The following is an 18,622-nucleotide window of genomic DNA, read 5'->3' as shown; positions in this document are numbered from 1 at the left end:
CAATAAACCTTCTTTTTGCTGGTCACCCAGTTGTTAACGTCATCACAGCCATGACAGCATGGGCTCAAACTGGGGTGTCTGCTCTTCTCTCAGTGGTTGTGGTTCTGCGTCCCAAAAGGAGAAGCAGAGTTCGGCGCTCAGCGCTCTCCTCCCCACAACGCCCTCGCAACGATAGCAAGAATTATGGATGTCATATTTAGACTTATTCTGTTTTTTGTTGATTTGGGGCCAGAGTAAATTGTTATTCCTCTGGGAATCATTCAAGAAAAACAAGAAAAGGAACAGTAAAACAGCCATAACCCATGTCTAAGTGATTCAGTCCGTGGGGAATATCAGTTACTTTGATCACTTTATTCTGTGACATGCTTTCACTTCCTTTCCCCTTATCCTTTTACTATCTCTCTCCATCTTTATTACTTTGCTCTCCTCTTCTATCTTTGCCACTCTTAGGCATTACCACAGTATTGAGGTCTTCACCCATTATGACCTTCTAACCTTGAATGGAACCAAGGTGGCTGAAGGTCACAAAGCCAGCTTCTGTCTGGAGGATACCTACTGCCCTGATGGTAAATGTTCATTCAGTTATACATTTTGTATGTTCTTTTTTTATCTGAAGAGTGATTTGAACCATGTTAGAGAAGAATCACAAAAAGAATTGCACCAAAAATAAATGCAATGCCAATGCCAAGTCAAACATACGAACACTTGTACCTGTAAGCGGCTTCATTTTTAATTCACAAAGAGATGCCACCTGTCTGTTTTAAATTACATTAAAATAGGGCCCTTTGCGATGGCAGGAAAGGAAATCTCTTTCTATTTCACTTTATTCTTGAGGTACAGAAAACAAAACTATATTAGAAACATAAAGTATTACCTTAAACTTTAAACCATTAAACTTTGTGATTTAAGCGAAATCACACCGTTCCAAGATTAAAGCTGTTGTTGTTTGGACTTCTAGGAATAGGTAAGAGGTTTTCCTGCTACAACATGGGTGAGCAGGGCATCTCAGTGGGCTGCTGGGATACCTATCGACATGACATTGACTGCCAGTGGGTCGACGTCACAGACATACGGCCTGGTGAATACATCTTCCAGGTAAGGTGACGACCGGGGGTAAAGCTGTACGACAGTCAGATGTGTTGTGAGCTTAAGTTGTAGATGTGCAGTTTTCAGCACGACCATATTGTCAAACAGAGTATAAACTAGAAAAACTGCCCTTCCGGGCACAGGTCTCCACCAGTGTGTGTGATGTTTGGCAAAATGTGTAGGAGTAATATATAAACGTGTGTGTGTGTGTGTGTGTGTGTGTGTGTGTGTGTGTGTGTGTGAGACACGGCTTGGCCTGTTGTAGCGCCACCATGAGGCTGATTCGAAAACTGTCAAGTGGCATTTCTTCCTCAGCCTAGTGGGAATATGCATGCACAGTTTCACCGCAATCGGACGCTGCGTTGAGTAGTTGTGGCGATTTGTACAAAACAGGTACAAAGCAGGCTACTCCTGAAAAGTTTAGAAGCCAATCGTAGCCAATGAGGGTGGATTATGATAAATCAAACAAACCCGTCTTGATCACATGACTATGGAGAACGTGTACTGATTTGCGTGAAATTTGGATACAATCTGAAGGAGTAATATTAGAAAATGTGTTTTACATATGTCGGCCTCCTGGTGGCGCTAGAAAGAGCAGATGTGAAAAATTCCAGGCAAAGGTTTTTCCTTGGCCTCTAGGGAGTTGGCATACAAAGTTATCCACAGATCCATGCAGTTAGAGGTAAAAACACTTTTCGGCCAGTTATAGCGCCACCATGAGGCTGAGTTGAAAATGTTCATGTGGCATTTCTTCCTCGGCCTAGTGGGAATGTGCGTGCACAATTTCACGGAAATCACATGATGTGTTCATGATTTGCAGCATTTTGTTTGAAACTGAGCACTCCTGCGAACTTTGGAAGCCAATTTTAGCTAATCAGGATGGAGTCTGAGAAATCTGAAAGACCTGTTTCGTTGAATGGCTCTAGAGAGACTGTGTACCAATTTGTGTGATGTTTGGACAAAATCTGTAGGTGTACTGTCCAAAAACTTGTTTTGCACAAAGCGGCCTCCTGGTGGCGCTATAACAGGCCGTTCTGGAAAATGTGGGGCAGAGGTTCATCGTTGGCATCCAGGGAGTGTGTGTGCAAAGTTTGGCATCGACCGGGTTAACGGTGCCGGAGATTAGCTGGTAACAGACGGACGGAAGGACACACACACGGACACACGGACACACACACACACACACGGACGGAGTGCAAAACATACTCTCTCCCCATGCCTTCGGCCTGGTGGAGACAATGAACATACTTCATCATGACAAATAGTGAAAATAGCCAATCTACACAGCTCACCTCGTACATATTCTATTAAGACATTTTTGACACTACTCCAGGATTAATATGGTTAAGCTTAATTACTGGAAAAGCAACAATGTATTTGAAACCAAAATGAATTCCTCAAAGTCAATTCTGAAGGCAGCCATGATGTCCTAATAGGTATTTAGTTAATGTGCTGATTATTCTGTCACAAGCCACTTAACAAAAAACGTTAAGGATAAGAAGTAAAATACATAAACTCATTATGGTGAAATAACGTCCACTATTTCAGAAGTGCGACTGTGTCTTAAATTAACTGTGAAATGCTTTTAAAGCCAAGAAGGGGGGAAAAAGCACAAAAAAGAGCAAAAACAAAGGTTAGCGTTGCACCATTTCAAAGCGTACACAAGATAAAAAGCAATGATAGAGACTGTAATTTTAGCTAAATGGGTCTTGGCTGGGCCTGCAGGCGTTTACGTGTATGTATGTAGTTTACGGGTGTGTGCATATTTAAGAACAGGGGATTTAACCTGCATTTATAGCAAAAGTAGACCTACCATTAGTCCAGCAGTTCAGAGAAAGGGGCTGACTTATTGACAGTGGAAAAAAGTCTGTCAGCATTTCCTATCTAAAATAGTGGTTCTCAAATATTTTCACGCCAAAGACCCCAAAATTGATTGATATTGGCCACAGTCAGACCCCCATCTGAAAAGATTTTGTGCCAGGGACAGGGACCCTCATAACATAGATGTTGTGCCAGGGACAGGGACCCTCATAACATAGGTTTTGTGCCAGGGACAGGGACCCTCATAACATAGATGTTGTGCCAGGGACAGGGACCCTCATAACATAGATTTTGTGCCAGGGACAGGGACCCTCATAACATAGATGTTGTTCCAGGGACAGGGACCCTCATAACATAGATGTTGTGCCAGGGACAGGGACCCTCATAACATAGGTTTTGTGCCAGGGACAGGGACCCTCATAACATAGATGTTGTGCCAGGGACAGGGACCCTCATAACATAGATGTTGTGCCAGGGACAGGGACCCTCATAACATAGATGTTGTTCCAGGGACAGGGACCCTCATAACATAGATGTTGTGCCAGGGACAGGGACCCTCATAACATAGGTTTTGTGCCAGGGACAGGGACCCTCATAACATAGATGTTGTGCCAGGGACAGGGACCCTCATAACATAGATGTTGTGCCAGGGACAGGGACCCTCATAACATAGATGTTGTTCCAGGGACAGGGACCCTCATAACATAGATGTTGTGCCAGGGACAGGGACCCTCATAACATAGGTTTTGTGCCAGGGACAGGGACCCTCATAACATAGATTTTTCAAGTTTTTCTAAATCTTTCAATCATGGCCTATGTACTGTACAGTACAAGCTCATAACGTCAGCTTTTCGAAAATAGCCAATCTACAAACACACAATGAGCTGGTAGATCATATCTTTTCGAATAGCTGCTAAAGTATACAATCAGGTTAAAAATATTATATAGAATGCATGTGGAAGGGTTTGCTAGCGATGCTCAGGTTGGCTGCTCAGCGGTTGAAATGTCTCTGCTTCTCATCACTGCTCAAATCTTTACATCTGCTGTCCACTCTCCACCCTCTGCTTTGTTCTATTTGTCTATTTATCTGATAATATAATGATGTTGCTCACCGCCCATCATAACTTTTTATATACACAATGGTTCATGCAGTATATATAGAAGTTTTATTTATGTGTGTGTGTGTGTGTGTGTGTGTGTGTGTGTGTGTGTGTGTGTGTGTGTGTGTGCGTGCGTGCGTGCGTGCGTGCGTGCGTGCGTGCGTGCGTGCGTGCGTGCGTGCGTGCGTGTTCTGCAAAATCCTGAGAATGTAATACTCTCAAATAAATGCTTAGTTGGCATTGAAGCTTTTACAGGGTACACGTGCATTTGCATGCACATGCATATAAAGTACTTGTGTGAGCACTCCATTAGGACTATATTGGGCCCCAGTGAAACATGCTGAGTCATGTCCCAGGAGACAATCACATGCATGTCAGAAACCAGTGATCCCTTGTTACCATGGCAACCGTGGCTCCGACACCCCTTTGTGGTTGCGATGGAAAATGTGGTGCAACAGTAGTTAAGTTGGTCATAAATTTGTGTTAGATGTGTGTGATTGAGGGGAGGGAGTGTGCATGTCTTTCGCGCAAACTGGGCGTCTCTTTTGTCTCTGTGCCAAGAAACGTGGGGCAGCAGCCATTTTTAGGACTGTGCATTTAAACCAGTGAGTCACGTCCACCTCAAGCTTGATTGTCTCTGATTGCGCCGTCATTTAAACATCAGCGACGCAACCTCACAGCGTTTTTATACGATACTGACAACCTTTCATTGTACTGTAAAAAGGACTGCGGGCCTTTTGTTTCAGATTATTGCCTGAAATATTAATGGCCATCTACTGGAACCAAGTTAATATCGTTCCTTTAACACCGGGACAATAAAACTAAGGGCCAAAATCATTGGGTCCCTCTAAACACACTGTGGGGACCGACACAAATTGGCCAGAAACATGATTAAATCAAGAAAAAAGAAAAATATGAATATTTTAACGAGTCACTCACTCTCTATAAATATGACCAGAACCGCAGAATTCATATATAGAAAATGAAAGACCGTAGCTTTATTGAAAATGTGGTCAGGTTATCTGTTTGAAGTGTGTATCAGGAAAAATCATTTGTGTGTGTGTGTGTGTGTGTGTGTGTGTGTGTTTTATATACGACAGACAGGGTGGAAAACAAGCAAACATAGCAACCAACCATCAACCATGACATTGTAATCATAGGTTGGAACAAAAGAAAACTGTCCCCCAACACCCCATGTCTCTCTAGGAGAAATGATAGGATTAGAAAATGATGTCATGTCATTCCAGAACCCCCAACATGCAAACACAATTTTTAACAGGAACAACCCATGCTGTGGCTTCTCAGCTTGTCCCATACGTAGCTAGCTGGTTTCTCACAGAGAGAGAGAAACTGTTTAGAATCTAGCTTAGTTTCTCATTGCGTACAGTATGCCAAGGGGAAAGGTACATTCTCCATCAGTGAGCTCTGTTGTCGAGGACCATACTGAGCACCTGTTTCTGAATAAAATATAAGAGAAATTAATTCAACTAGAAAATTATATGAATCATCATAATCATCTTTCTTTATTATCATTTATATAAACATTTATTGTTCAAATTGTAAATTGTATAGATTGGAATTGGATCTGCTGACATGCTGTAGGACAGTTCACATAAATAAACACTAATATAAAAGTGGTAAAATAAAAGTAAAAATGATTAATGAATAAAAAAGGCGTGTGCAAGACAATTGATCTATGCAGTCTGTGTCTAACGTCTATGCAGGTGGAGGTGAACCCATCCTTGGACATGGCCGAGTCAGACTTCCATAACAATGTGGTGCGATGCCGGTGCAAATACGACGGAGCACGAGTCTTCATGTTTGGCTGCCACGCAGGTATAAAGACTCCTTCACGTCTGAAAAGATATGTCATCTTTTTGTAAACCACTCTAAATTCCACCCTGTGCCTTGACTGCTCAGCTGAACCTCTCCCTCCATTATCTCCATCCACTCCATCAGGTGATGCTTACAGCCCAGAGGTGGAGGACCTGTTTGAGCACCAGCGTCAGATCTCCAATAACTTCCTCTGAATGAAAAACATTGAGTCGGAGCTCAGAAGAACTTAACATCTGAACAAGCCCTCGTCACACCTCCACAGCCAATCAGGAGGACGTACTTTCAAGCACAAGGAATATTCCAAGAAAGGAGGAACATCAAAGAGACTTTCATAAAGCGTCTGCCTTGTCCTGCAATAAACATTCGATAACAGTAGATGGGAAAAAATGGGGTTGAACAGGATCAAGGTGGGGAAAGGGGATCGTAAATGGGAAGGACACTGAGGGATTTCATGAAAACGTTTGAAAACACAGATCCCCCAAATGCAAGATCAGATTACAACCATCTACTGTTTCTGCTAGAAAGATTCTGAGAGAGGGATGATGTATGTAGAAATAGGAGACAGATAAACAAAGGAGACCGACCACAAAAGGACTTTCAGGAAGTGGTCAAAATCATCGGACGTCACCATGGTAACAAAACCTAGAGTAGTTTACAGTTTAGAATGTTTTATTTTTTGTTTTAATTTCCCTTGATTCAAATGTAACCACAGTTATAAAGTAACGACATGAAGGCACATGAGTACAATACAGCCCTATGTTTACAGTACATGCCATCCATGGAAAGCTTCATTTATACTCCGTCCATTGCACGACAAGTTGTTTGCCAACAAAAAAAGTCAAGCGTTGTACTAGAGTATAAATTAGGCTTAATAAAGACACTTTCTAGTAGTAGAGTATACAAATTCTCAGTTTTACTTGTTCTTAGACTTTCACTGTTCATAATTACAAAAGCAGTACTGTATTTACTGTAAAGAAAACTGTGTGCTTTATTTTTAAAGTATTGATAGTGTTTCATGGTGCTACTTTGCTTTATTTGAATAAATATTGTAATGTATTGCAAATGTATTGTCATGTACAGTTTTATATGACCTCTTGAGGTCAATAATTTATACAGAATTTCATGTACAGCTTTGACTTGATACATAGCTGTGTTTTGTACTGTTAATTTTATTATGGCAAATATTTCTGTTTGTTGTTTATCTGTCAAACACCCACAACTTTAGATGAGATCTGGTTGTACCACAGTGTTGAGCCTTCAACACTACTTTGCAATGGTAGAGAAAGAATAAACATCAGATTGTCGAACTATGTTATATTTGGGGCATGCTTATTTGACTAACTATATAGTTTTTGAGGTAGAAAATGTGGAAATGTAGAGTGGAAAAAGGGTACGTTTTGGTTTCTTCAGTCACTTTTTAAGGAAAAATAGCATAGGGAAATGTTATTTAACTGAACAGTAAAAAGACTTTGGAATGAAATTGTGGTTTTACCTATCGCAAGCAGACAAATTGTTTTAGACATTAACTGCTACATGATATTGTGGACAGTCTTAATGCTATCAAGATCCCTTTCTCTTACATTTTAGCACATTCACTCTACTGGCTACAAATGGTTCAAAAGGCCATGGTCTTCTTCAGCAACTCGCTTCCCCATCCTTTCCTAGGGATCCTGAGCCAACAAGTGTTTTATGGTTGTTTCCAACCTCATTCCCACTGACGAACACACACAAACACACACCACACTGTGGAAACTCTCACAGCTGCCTGCTGTTACTAAATAAATTAGACCATGCTGTAAATATGCTGCTTATTTTGGTCTCACCCCCACCCCTCACCATGTGACTTGGAATGGAATTTACAAATGTATTTACAAATTGATATTCACAGACGAGACTATAGGTAAATGGAAGTTTAAAGACTTTGATCATGCACTTCCAGAATGCCCTGAGGAAAGGTGTTCCACTGTTCCTTTTAGCGTTCGTTATTTTGATGTTGTCCTCAATGCTATTTCCATGCACTGCAAACCATTGGCTGAACTCTTGTACCTCGTTGAAAGGGAACATATCATCCTGAAAGAAACCACTCACGCTCCCATTCAAATGCTGTTCTAACAGACGTAATTACGTAAATTACGCATTTACGCCTGATTTATACTTTAATCATATGAAAAGTTTGGAGATCTGCTATTTTTGGCGAGCCACATCATCTTGCTCTTGCTACAAAGTATAAATTAAGCTTTATACTGTACTTCATAAGTAGACATTTTGAATGCCATCCACTGTACTGTGTTTCTTGTCTGTACTGTAAAACAAAGAGAAACTCTAAAACGCTCTAAGAAAAAAAGTTTTAAGAAGTCACACATAAAGGTAATCACAGAAGCCCAACCACCAAGGATGACTGGATTGATTCCATGCCAGCACACGTCATGGACCACTAAAGAACCAGCAGAGCTCTTCGTTGTGGTAGACTGGTAGATTTATGATGCCTTCAATTGAGAATGCGTGTGTGCGTGTTATCCTAAGCTCTTCAAATATTTAATTTGCTCTGCGACACAGCAGCACCTTTGGGCGGCTCTTCGTTGGGCCAAGTTGGCACTTGAAACCGCCATTTGCTTGGTTGTGGTTCGAGTTTGTGTACTGGTCTAATGATTGTGTGTGGGGCACCCAGGCAGGCAGTTCTGTGGTACATCACCTCCTCATAAAGCCACCGTAAAGCTGGATATTATGGGAAGGGCTCAGATCTCACACGATGCTGGTTGAGAGCAGTCAAGAGCAGCTCTGGGCCGGGAGCAGTGGTGGGACAAGTACTCATATTTCTTACTTAAGTAAAAGTATCAATACTGCAATATATAAATACTCCATACTCATAATTAGATTTTCTTTCGGAGGAATGGAAATAAGACATATAGAGATAACCACAATCTGCTTTAAGACCTACCAGCTGGAATTGTAATATTAGAAATAAAACAGGAGTATTAAAGTAAAGTATTTAAAATGATTTATTAAATTACAAATGACAAATTATAGTGACACATCTGACCATTTGTTATTGTCGGACAATTAAAAGAGACAAACATAACACCATTGAAGTGTTTGGTTTCCTCTCTAAAGTTAATACCAGAAGAGATGTTTGAGTATTCTTCGGTCTCTGGGGGTCAGGTAACTAAAGATAATGGATACTACAAAACAGACATTTGTTAAATGCCAGATCTAGCCTTAAGTCAATACATAAAAAAAAGAAGGTATGCTTAATATAACATTAAAAAAAAAAGAACAAGGTAAGCTTATAACAGAATTTTCAAAGCACATTCCCAAAAGCTTTATCAGTTGGGTCTGTACACTTTAAGACCCTAAACTGTACATATCAGGACTTAGGACAGTGGTCAAATGACAAAATGCCATGACCATCTCAGTTTCATTGTGACTAGGGTGCTGGCTGGCTAGGGGTGCCGAGTGGCTCTGCTAGTTTGTAAACAAACAATATGCTCCTAGTGAGCACGAGGACCTGGGTTCCCCACCCTGACGTCACCCTACACACCGACCTATGTGAATTATAAATGGCCAAATAAATCTTATTTCATTGACTTAATCTGCAAATTGGACCCATAGTCCAAGAAGAAATGGAGCACACAGGTTCTTATCATGTTGATACTAAAACGGCACAAATGATTAGTCAGTGGGAAGAAATTCTTGTACAATCACAGCAGTTCTAGAAACTCTACACATCAAACAGGGTTACATAATAGTGAATATGGAATTAATAGTAAAAGTTCTGTCTCTAGTATCTATCTTGCGGTTGAGTGATGCCATTAGACTATCATAAACACATACCTGGACTACATATCCTGCTATACACAAAAATGTCTTTGGAAATAGTGCATCCGTGTTGCTGTCACTAATGAAATGGGCTGGTTCTACTTGATGGTTCATAGATTAAGGAACTGGTTCATTGATGCAACAATGGAAGGTAGTGCATCAGGGCCCTATACTAGACTGTTCCATTTTCGGTCTACATTAAATGTCTTCAGTGAAAATAGCTGATTTACAAACTCCCGCCTCTTATCTCATGCATTGAAAGTGGCTCTGACACAGAATCAGCGTAGATGTAGACAGACAGTGTAGCAGGCGACTGTTGCATCTGGCTCATGCCTCTAGTCTACAAGGTAATTATCAGTTCCTCAGGGACGTGATGGGGAGATGAGGTGCAAGACAACTGGTGACATCTGGTGCATAAAGCTGGGCACAGATTGCATGATTTGGGCCAGTTTGCCCACACCGATTACATGTTATGATCGTGAGGAAAATCCATGCTCCAGGGAGAAGATCCAGATGTTTGGTCGGGACCATGGCTGTGTAAGCAGCTCAAGGAAAGATGCAAGCTATCGCCAACAGAGTCTGTCTGTGAGGCTAAGATCTTTTTTTCTTTTTCCACTGGATTGTCGGGAGTGAGTAGTGGACTACAGAACTGGGTGCATGGCAATGGCACGCACAAGGGGTACTAGTAATAGCACTAGCATTTTAAATACAGATTAGCAAATTTAGATATAAAATAGGTAGAGAGGCCGCACACACCAAGAATCAAATCTCAACAGGTTTATTTCTCTAGCCTAAAGGCTGTTAGCCTTAACGTTTGTCCTGATGTAGAGAAATTAGCCTGTTGAAATTTGATTCTTGGTGTGTGCGACCTCTATACCTATTCTATGATGATTTAAGATGCTTACGCACCATAAGTCAGAGCGCGGTGGTCACAAGAAAGTTGACCTTAAAGAATATACACATACATTGTCTGCATTAAAAGGAAATTACCTATTTTGAGCATCTCTGGTGTTACACTTACACACATAATTTCCATAAACCTAGTGCGTTTAGATTGTGCAGTCTGAACCCAGCTGAAGAGACTACAATGATGGACTAAAAGTGGGTGATGCAGTTGGTATGGAAGGATGTGGGGTGAGATTTGGAGCGGAGGAATTACTGCTAGACGGTTGCAAAAAACTAAATATGAGTCCGCAGCTCATTGTCCAGTGTAGAGGAGTAAACAGGGGTCACGTTGGTCCCTGCTGTATCCAGTCATCGGAGGAGGAACAAAAAGCAAGCAACCCTTATCACTGTCCTCCTTTCCCCTCCCAAGCATCTTCCTTCTGTTTGGCTGCCAGGCGCTTTTGCTCTGAAAAGCAATAGATCACAATGCAGCTTAATAATATATCAGTCTGCAGACCAGACCACCCCCCCCCCCTCCACCACATTGTGAGGACTCGCATATGGACAACTTGGATGCATCATGTATTTTACTTACACACACACACACACACACACACACACACACACACACACACACACACACACACACACACACACACACACACACACACACACACACACACACACACACACACACACACACACACACACACACACACACACACACACACACACACACACACACACACACACACACACACACACACACACCTGTTTGCAGACTTCAAGGTACACTTCAAGTTATTTAAGTATTTATTTAATCTTGCAAAATGAAACAGATTACCTCAAATTTTGACACAGCAGGAGATTCAGTCACAAAGACTGAAAAGTGAAAAAAATAGCTAGTGTTTCAACAGGAATAGTGACTGACTGCATTTCAATCAGGGAACGATATCAGTAATGATATGGGGTTCCTAAGGGCACATTCGAGGATTGATGCTCATGCATTGTTGCGATATGTAAGGAAAAACAGAAGAGCAACTCTTCCTCAGGTGACTCAGTATGTCAGCAAGAACTATATAGAGAGGGATGTTATACTTATAGTAGGGCTGCAGAGCATAAACCCCTCATTATTTCAAAGACAAATGCACAGTTGAGATTTCAGTGGTGCAAAAACCATAGGCACTGGTCTACAGAGATGTGGGGAAAAAGTGATATGGTCAGATGAGTCATCCTTCACCATATTCTCCACAAGTGGTCGTGTGCATATGTGGCATAGGAGAACGGTACAGGCCTGAATACGTGACCCATTCAATGGAGGGGTCTGTGGCTCTGTTATGCTGATTGATCACCTTTATTCTATGATGAAAATGTCAATCCAAATGTACTTCCAGGATCGCTAACAATTCACAATAAATGTGGTGTCACTGTTTGGTTTGAAGAGTAAATTCTATGACCTCATTCTATGGCCTTCACATCAATCACATCTCAACTCAATTTAGTAAATATAGGAGATTTTGGAACAACGTGTTCAGCACTCCCTACCAGCATCATCAAAACCCCAAAGAATGGTGTTCCATCCCTGCAGTATACTTCCAGAGACTTTTGCACTCTATGCACATTGAATCTGCTCTGGTGGTCCAACACCTTACTAAGACACTTTGTTGTTTTTTCCTTGAAAAGTTTCACCTCTCTGTATTCATTGTTGACAGACTGTACATCTATCATATATGTGTGTAAGTGTGATAAACTGTTAGCAGCATCTTAGCCCTCCGTAGAACGTGACGTGGCAACCATTCCTACCACACAATATTCACCACTTGCATTGACATTTACTGTTTATTGTGATCTCACATAAAGATCACACAATAGTGTTCCAGTGCCAGGAACAAAGGACCTATTTTAGTTTGTTCTTCTCAGGGCCCTCACTTCAGTGCGGAGTGGCTTCTTAGTGGACAGCCACTTGTGGCTTTCCGTGCCCCTATATACTTATGTTCCTTCTGCGAAGGGGAAATGACTGCTACACTGATTATAGACTTGCTATGATCTGCACGCAATACAGAACAGAAGGGATGGACATCAATGCCCCAAAAGTATCAGCTTGCAATAGTGCTTGTCATTTTATCTGTTAAGATTAACAGCAGCTCCCACTTGTGGCAGAAAACTTGCAATGCAAGCATGAGGTTTGGCAGTTGTACCAACAACTGCTTCGTATTTATAGGTTAACCGAGTGTGCAAGGTCTCACTCCCTGCGTCACATGCCTAGAGCAATTTGGAGTTAATGCTGACAAATGTTTTGTCATTGATGAATAGAATTGGAAACCATCCAGTGACAGGCCCATGTTATCAACAACATGTCTACCAGATTCTGAGGGTGACTGGACACAGCTTGATAGTATTTGATTGACTGCTGTTGACCACAGTGCAGTCCCAGGCACCCCATTCGACTGGTATCATGTATTGAATCGGCGAAATCATCAGTTATCAGCACGTTTGAATGGTGCCAAAATGTCCATACTGGCATCCTCACTGTTCAGTATGTCATTATCTGCGATTGTAGCATTGTCATTATCACTGATGTCCTGACGGAGGCGCGCCGTGTCTGGTGGCCATGAGCTACGTGAGGCACCGCCGAGCGAGGCGCTAGCCGAGCGAGTCGCCGTGCCGAGCGTTGCGAAGGCCACCAGACCCGACTCAGCGCCGTCCGAGTTACGTCCTGATAGGCAGAGAATAGTATATATATTAGTAGCTCCTAGTTCCATGCACAGACAATAGTTGGAAATGACACGTCCACCAGGGGGAAACCTTGACCAGGCTATGTGGTGTGCTATGTTGGCACCATTCAAACGTGCTGATAACGGATGATTTCGCCGTTCCAATGCAGAGATAACGGTCGAATCCGCTGTCCCAGGTGCTATAGCCATTAGCCAACATTCTAACAATCATGATATGTCTGAGTTACCTCTGGCTTCCTGGAGCTTCTTTTTCTCAGACTCGCGGTCTTCCTTGGTCTGGTTGCTCTTCACACCCAGGGCTCCGATCACCATCCTACGGGCCAACGCTGCACTTGTTTGGGGTCGCTCCTTAGCAGGCAAAAGGTAGTCTGGAGGTTGGTTTAAAAGATACGATAGATTTGCCGTTAATATGGATGCAATAATGATGCAATAGACATGGGCATTACGGTTCCACTGTGACTTTCCCTATAGTAATCGCCCATTGAAAATCAAACGTACAGTATGGCCAAACTGCATCATTTAGGTTCAGGTTAGGTACTTTACTGTCACAGCCAATATATTTAAAGCAATGTAATACATAATACATTAATTATTTTACCATAAAACACTGGTCCACCCTTCTTTTAAACTTTGCAACTTGGAAATCAATAAAAAGCTGCTGTGGACACAGGAGCAGTGAGTGATAACAATAAATATAATCAAAGCTAAGATACCTCAATACCCATAAATGTATGATGGAATTGTAGTTATTTTTAGAAAATAAATAGCTAGTCTTGCATAATGCATATCCATGACTTTCGTTTTTCTTTTCTAATTACAGTTATAAGCCTTGACCCTGTCAAATGTCAGAGCAATTGAATAAGTAAAACCATATAAACCCAGGTACCTTAATGAAATGTGTATTAGAACACAGACAAAATTATTCAGGAACCACAAGGGTCTCAACTCTCAAGAGTCAATCTCTAGGTATGATGTGCAGCAGAATATCCCAGAATTGATTGTATATTATAATATGTTTTGTTTTTAATGGCCTTAAAAGGTAGGGCAAGTTAATTGCTAATGCTAGACTCAAAAACATACTTATTTCCTTTGTTGGCATACAAATTAATCAATCCGAGCTAGCTGACAATATGATTAGCATCTCTGAATAAAATATGTGTAAGCCCAACGTGTGATGCAAACCTGAGCAGCTGCGAGCTTTGGCCTTGGTAGTGGCAGAGGATTTGGAGAGAGGCCGCACCTTCATCAAGGGATGGTTGGACTTCAAAGCCTCACGAGCTGACAAAGAACAACAATACATATCATTCAGTGATGTTTATGTGCATTTTAATATAACGAGTGCATTTGGAGATCATGTATAAGTCAGACCATGTAATAGAATTGAATTACACTTAGTTACATTCAAAATGTTAACTGTTCAGTTTTTTTTATACCAACCTGCTATGGGGCTGGAGAAGAGGCCCAGGGCATGGGAGTCATCAATAAACTGGACGTCAAAGCCCCTCTGTCTAAACACACACACACACACACACACACACACACACGAGTTGGGAATTCCAGAAGTGACTAAAATTACACTTGAAGCCTTGTGAGTTATGAATGCTTCGACTACCAAATCATCTTGTACTTACTGGTAGGACTCAAAGGACTTGACGAGATCATCTGTCTTGAACTCTGCTGGGAAGTCATAGATCTCTATGATGTGAGACAGCTCGTCCTCTCGGAGGTCGACGTCTGCATCTCCATCTCTGTCCATGTTGTAGTAGTCAAACCTGGCCTCCTGGATTGACTCTTTCTTCCTGCCTTCCTTCACAGCCAGCTGAATGAATGATCAGACAGCAAAGGACAGATGGGGGGTGGCGGGCCATGACATGTGCAGTGTCAGTGTGTGTAAACAATAATGGAAGGATGAGGAAAGTGACAATGTTCAACAAACCTCCTAACAAATTGTTGTTCTACTAGTTTCATAGTCACAGGTTTCTCTTCCACTTTGCATAAGAAATTAGATTGATCAACTGGAGTCGTTCACTTGATAAATTGCCTACCATCACTTAGTAAATTTAGGTAGAACACTCACCTCTTCAAGATGTGGGTCCAGACAATCCCCATCATCGTTGAACAGTGTGTCCCAACTTTCTCCCTCCTCCTCCTCCTCCTCCTCCTCTTCCAGACGTGAGCCAACCTCAGCTTCTTCTCCCTCACCGGCCGAGGCGGTCTGTCTAGTTTCATCATGCAACCGATCCGCTTCCTCATCAGGTTTGGCATCACCATTCTGCATCCCTCCCTGTTCTCCTGCTCCTTCAGATGCTGCAACCCCAGCCTTGTTTTTCTTATTCTTAGCATTCTTCCGTGCCTTGTCTGTGTAACGAGGTCTGGGTTTTGGTTTAGCTTCTCCCTGGCTTTGGGGTTTCTCCCTTGATGCTTTATCGGGTTTCTTTGAGCCTGAGGGAGTCACAGTCGAGGGCGGAGTTGGGCCACTGTCTTCCTTTGGCGCTTGCTGCTCCATTGTCAAATAAGCTACAACAGTCAGTGGCCATTATGAGGTGATGGGGGTGAAAACAAAGGCGTCATTATAAGTCATGTTATACAGTTGTTTTCTAACATTCTGTTCCAACTCGTTCTGATAAGTCTTTGGCTTCGTTTTGGTGTTACATGTTTTAGTTTCACTAAGATTATAATATTTGACCGCAATCCAACGCCTCCATCCGGAGCTGGAGCAGAAATGACACATCATGCACGATAGCAGATTACGATGCTATGCTACCTAGCAATTTAAGATCCACCAGATGCAATTCATTTTCAATCTAGAGAAGCACGTATACTTACTAACGGCCTTTTGCCCCCTTAACAACTGCTATTTAGATTATTTCATTTAAAAATCACAGGATTTAAACAATAAATGAGTGAGGATTTGTAACTACCCAGTATTCACCTACCTACCGCTGTTTGTTTGGAAGCAGATTTTCCTGTCGCACTGCTGACGCATTTCATAGGCGTTCGCGCTATGGATTATGGGACATGGTGTTGTTATGGTCAGACTGACGCAGAGAGTTCAGAGTTCGGAGGGGTCAGAAAACAGCGCTCGAGCGCCGTTCATGATGCAGCCCTGGAGTGTGACCCATGGTGTGACCTTATATATTAATAGAGACGGCACCCGGAGGAAACCCTGAGGCGAAATGGACATAGTGGCCTTAGGCATTCCATTCTGCATATTAATATATATACTATAGTGTGACAAGCTGGAGTTTGAAATTGTTTTCAACGAGGGCGGCGCAAATATCAGCAATTTTAGGCATATGTGCACTGTGCAACATGACAACTAAAGTATTGCACAATGACAACTAAAGTCTCTATAATGTTTATATTGTACTATTACTAAAACACAATCTAAAACAAAGGAATTTAAGATTATTAAAGCTGGACTGTTGGCGTTCCACAAGGAAGCATACTAGGGCCTGCATTATGTTCATATATTTATGTAAAGTAAACGACATGACATCAGCTTGTGACTACAATTGTTCCTGTTCACAGATGACTCAGCACTGCTGGTCTTGGACATGAACAAACTGCAGGTTGAAAAGGCCCTCAGCTCTGAACTCGGTAGAATCTGCACCTGGCTCACGGATAACAAACTATCTTTACACCTTGGAAAAACTGAATCCGTTCTTTTTGGATCAAGCCGTAATCTCGAGATTACTGCTTGATTACTGCCTTGCTGATCAGCAAGGCAGAATATGACTTCTTGATTAGAGTATGGGTGACAGTATTATCACGCGAAAAGATGAAATTACCTACCTAGGTTCCATCCTGGAGGCAAATCTTTCCAGTGATAAAATGGCCACCAACGTAATCAAAAAAGTTAACCAAAGAACAGGATCTCCTCACTGGTCGACAAAAACACCTTGAAGGCCCTTGTACAAGGTTTCTTCGACTATACATGCACCTCTTGGTACCACAGTACCTCAAAGGCCCTTAAAACAAGGCTCCAGACTTCCCCAAACAAACTGGTCAGGCTTCTACTTGGCTTCACTCCCCGAACCCACCTCACTCACCCCTGTCCCCTGCCCACTTTGACAGGCTGGAATGGCTTAGGGTTGACGACAGAGTACAGCATCTTGCAATGGGTATGGTCCACCAGATTCGATACACCACCAAGATACCCATGTAGGCCTACCTGTCTAAATACTTCCCTAATGTTGAAGTCCACACCCACAACACCAGTGGGAGTTCAACAAACCATGTGCAACCCAGATTCGGCACAAACAAGGGACTAAATTAATTTTGCTCCTATGCCACCAAAATGTGGAACAGTCATTAAGACATTCGAATCCCTTGACTCCTTCAAAACCGCTCTGAAAGGGCAAGCTGCAATTCAAAACTGGCCCCCGTAAAATCTGAATCCCCTACCCACCCCCTTTTCCCTCACTATATGTTTTCCCCCGCTTTTTACCTCTATGATGTTTCCTGTTTTTGGCTATATAGAAGTGTATAATAATATTATACGTCTCTAAATGTTTTGATGAATTGAAAACGGTGGGCCCTATTGTAAACAAGTGTAATGCTTTATGGTGTCGTCCAGTTAACAGTTTTTGTATTGAGTTGTGCTTGAAATGTACTGTAATTCTGCAAACTGTTAATAAATAGCCTACTTTTAATCAATCAGTATCAGTCCAGGAGTCTAGAAGAGCCGCCATTGGACTGGTCCCATATAAAGTGAACAGAGTTGTCGTAACTGTCGTATTTCAATGGCTCTGGCCGGACGTATATTATATTATATTTCAGTTTTACGGGCTGATGATGATTTTTGGAGCCTTATGAATAAATATCTTTAATATTGATATTAACTATTATCCAAAGATCACATTTGAAGCCATATTATTACCGTAAACCACTTTCCACCCCTGTGTTATTGCAACCGTAGGCCGCAGTTACTATGAATTTCCTGTCCGTGTCACGCTTCTGGGCCCACATCAAACCCTGTACACTCAAGACACTGTCCCCCGCTGCCACCCTTAGATCTCCATATATGGAGTTGACCTGTTCTGACATTCCATATGTTGATCTGATCTCATCAAACCCTGTACCTCATCAGGGTTTGATGAGGTCCATATATGGCCAGACCTCAATCAAACCCTGTACACTCAAGACATGCTCCATATATGGCCAGTACAGAATTCATTCCATACTGTATGTTTATCTGATCCCCCACTGCTGGGCGACAGCCTGTCACCCAGGTGGATGTGTGCACGCATCCGCCTGGGTGCCCTCAGGGCGCCCTCAGGGCGTCTTACTGGTATTATCTGAATTTGGTCATCATACTTCTGTCACACATCATTTGACATC

At 42.1% G+C, this 18,622-nt stretch overlaps 2 protein-coding genes across 4 annotated transcripts in view; one reads left to right on the top strand and one right to left on the bottom strand.

Annotated features, from left to right (window-relative positions):
* LOC306921501 (lysyl oxidase homolog 4-like) overlaps positions 1–7,572 on the top strand; it is a 33,036-nt gene extending 25,464 nt beyond the window's left edge. The window contains exons 12-15 of the mRNA XM_079498641.1: positions 451–566; positions 959–1,095; positions 5,732–5,843; positions 5,967–7,572. Coding sequence (XP_079354767.1) covers positions 451–566; positions 959–1,095; positions 5,732–5,843; positions 5,967–6,037 — 436 coding nt within the window. The 3' untranslated portion in view covers positions 6,038–7,572. The remainder of the gene's footprint in view (positions 1–450; positions 567–958; positions 1,096–5,731; positions 5,844–5,966) is intronic.
* Positions 7,573–8,824: 1,252 nt separating this feature from the next.
* r3hcc1l (R3H domain and coiled-coil containing 1-like) lies at positions 8,825–16,365 on the bottom strand. Of its 3 annotated transcripts, none has more exons than XM_079499813.1 (7): positions 16,220–16,365; positions 15,357–15,796; positions 14,911–15,098; positions 14,717–14,787; positions 14,462–14,557; positions 13,507–13,647; positions 8,825–11,010 (listed from the first exon to the last, which is right to left on the bottom strand). In XM_079499813.1, the coding sequence occupies exons 1-7, from the start codon at positions 16,263–16,265 to the stop codon at positions 10,949–10,951; spliced, it is 1,044 nt and encodes a 347-aa protein (XP_079355939.1). In that variant the 5' UTR covers positions 16,266–16,365; the 3' UTR covers positions 8,825–10,948. The 3 variants fall into 3 exon arrangements, with proteins under 3 accessions (XP_079355939.1, XP_079355938.1, XP_079355940.1); XM_079499812.1 differs by having other exon boundaries at positions 16,216–16,273; XM_079499814.1 differs by having other exon boundaries at positions 16,201–16,268.
* Positions 16,366–18,622: the final 2,257 nt, after the last annotated feature.

This window comes from Electrona antarctica (genome assembly GCF_951216825.1).
Source record: "Electrona antarctica genome assembly, chromosome: 4".
NCBI classification, from domain to species: Eukaryota; Metazoa; Chordata; class Actinopteri; order Myctophiformes; family Myctophidae; genus Electrona; species Electrona antarctica.
This window is presented reverse-complemented; position numbering and strand designations above follow the sequence as displayed.

What these genes read in the sequence shown, in the direction of transcription:
- r3hcc1l (XM_079499812.1), bottom strand. Translation starts at nt 16,270, where the DNA reads ATGAAATGCGTCAGCAGTGCGACAGGAAAATCTGCTTCCAAACAAACA. An exon ending in TGGACCCACATCTTGAAGAG is followed by an intron (nt 15,099 to 15,356) that starts GTGAGTGTTCTA and finishes TCATTCATTCAG; the next exon opens with CTGGCTGTGAAGGAAGGCAG. An exon ending in CTTCTCCAGCCCCATAGCAG is followed by an intron (nt 14,558 to 14,716) that starts GTTGGTATAAAA and finishes GTTCTTTGTCAG; the next exon opens with CTCGTGAGGCTTTGAAGTCC.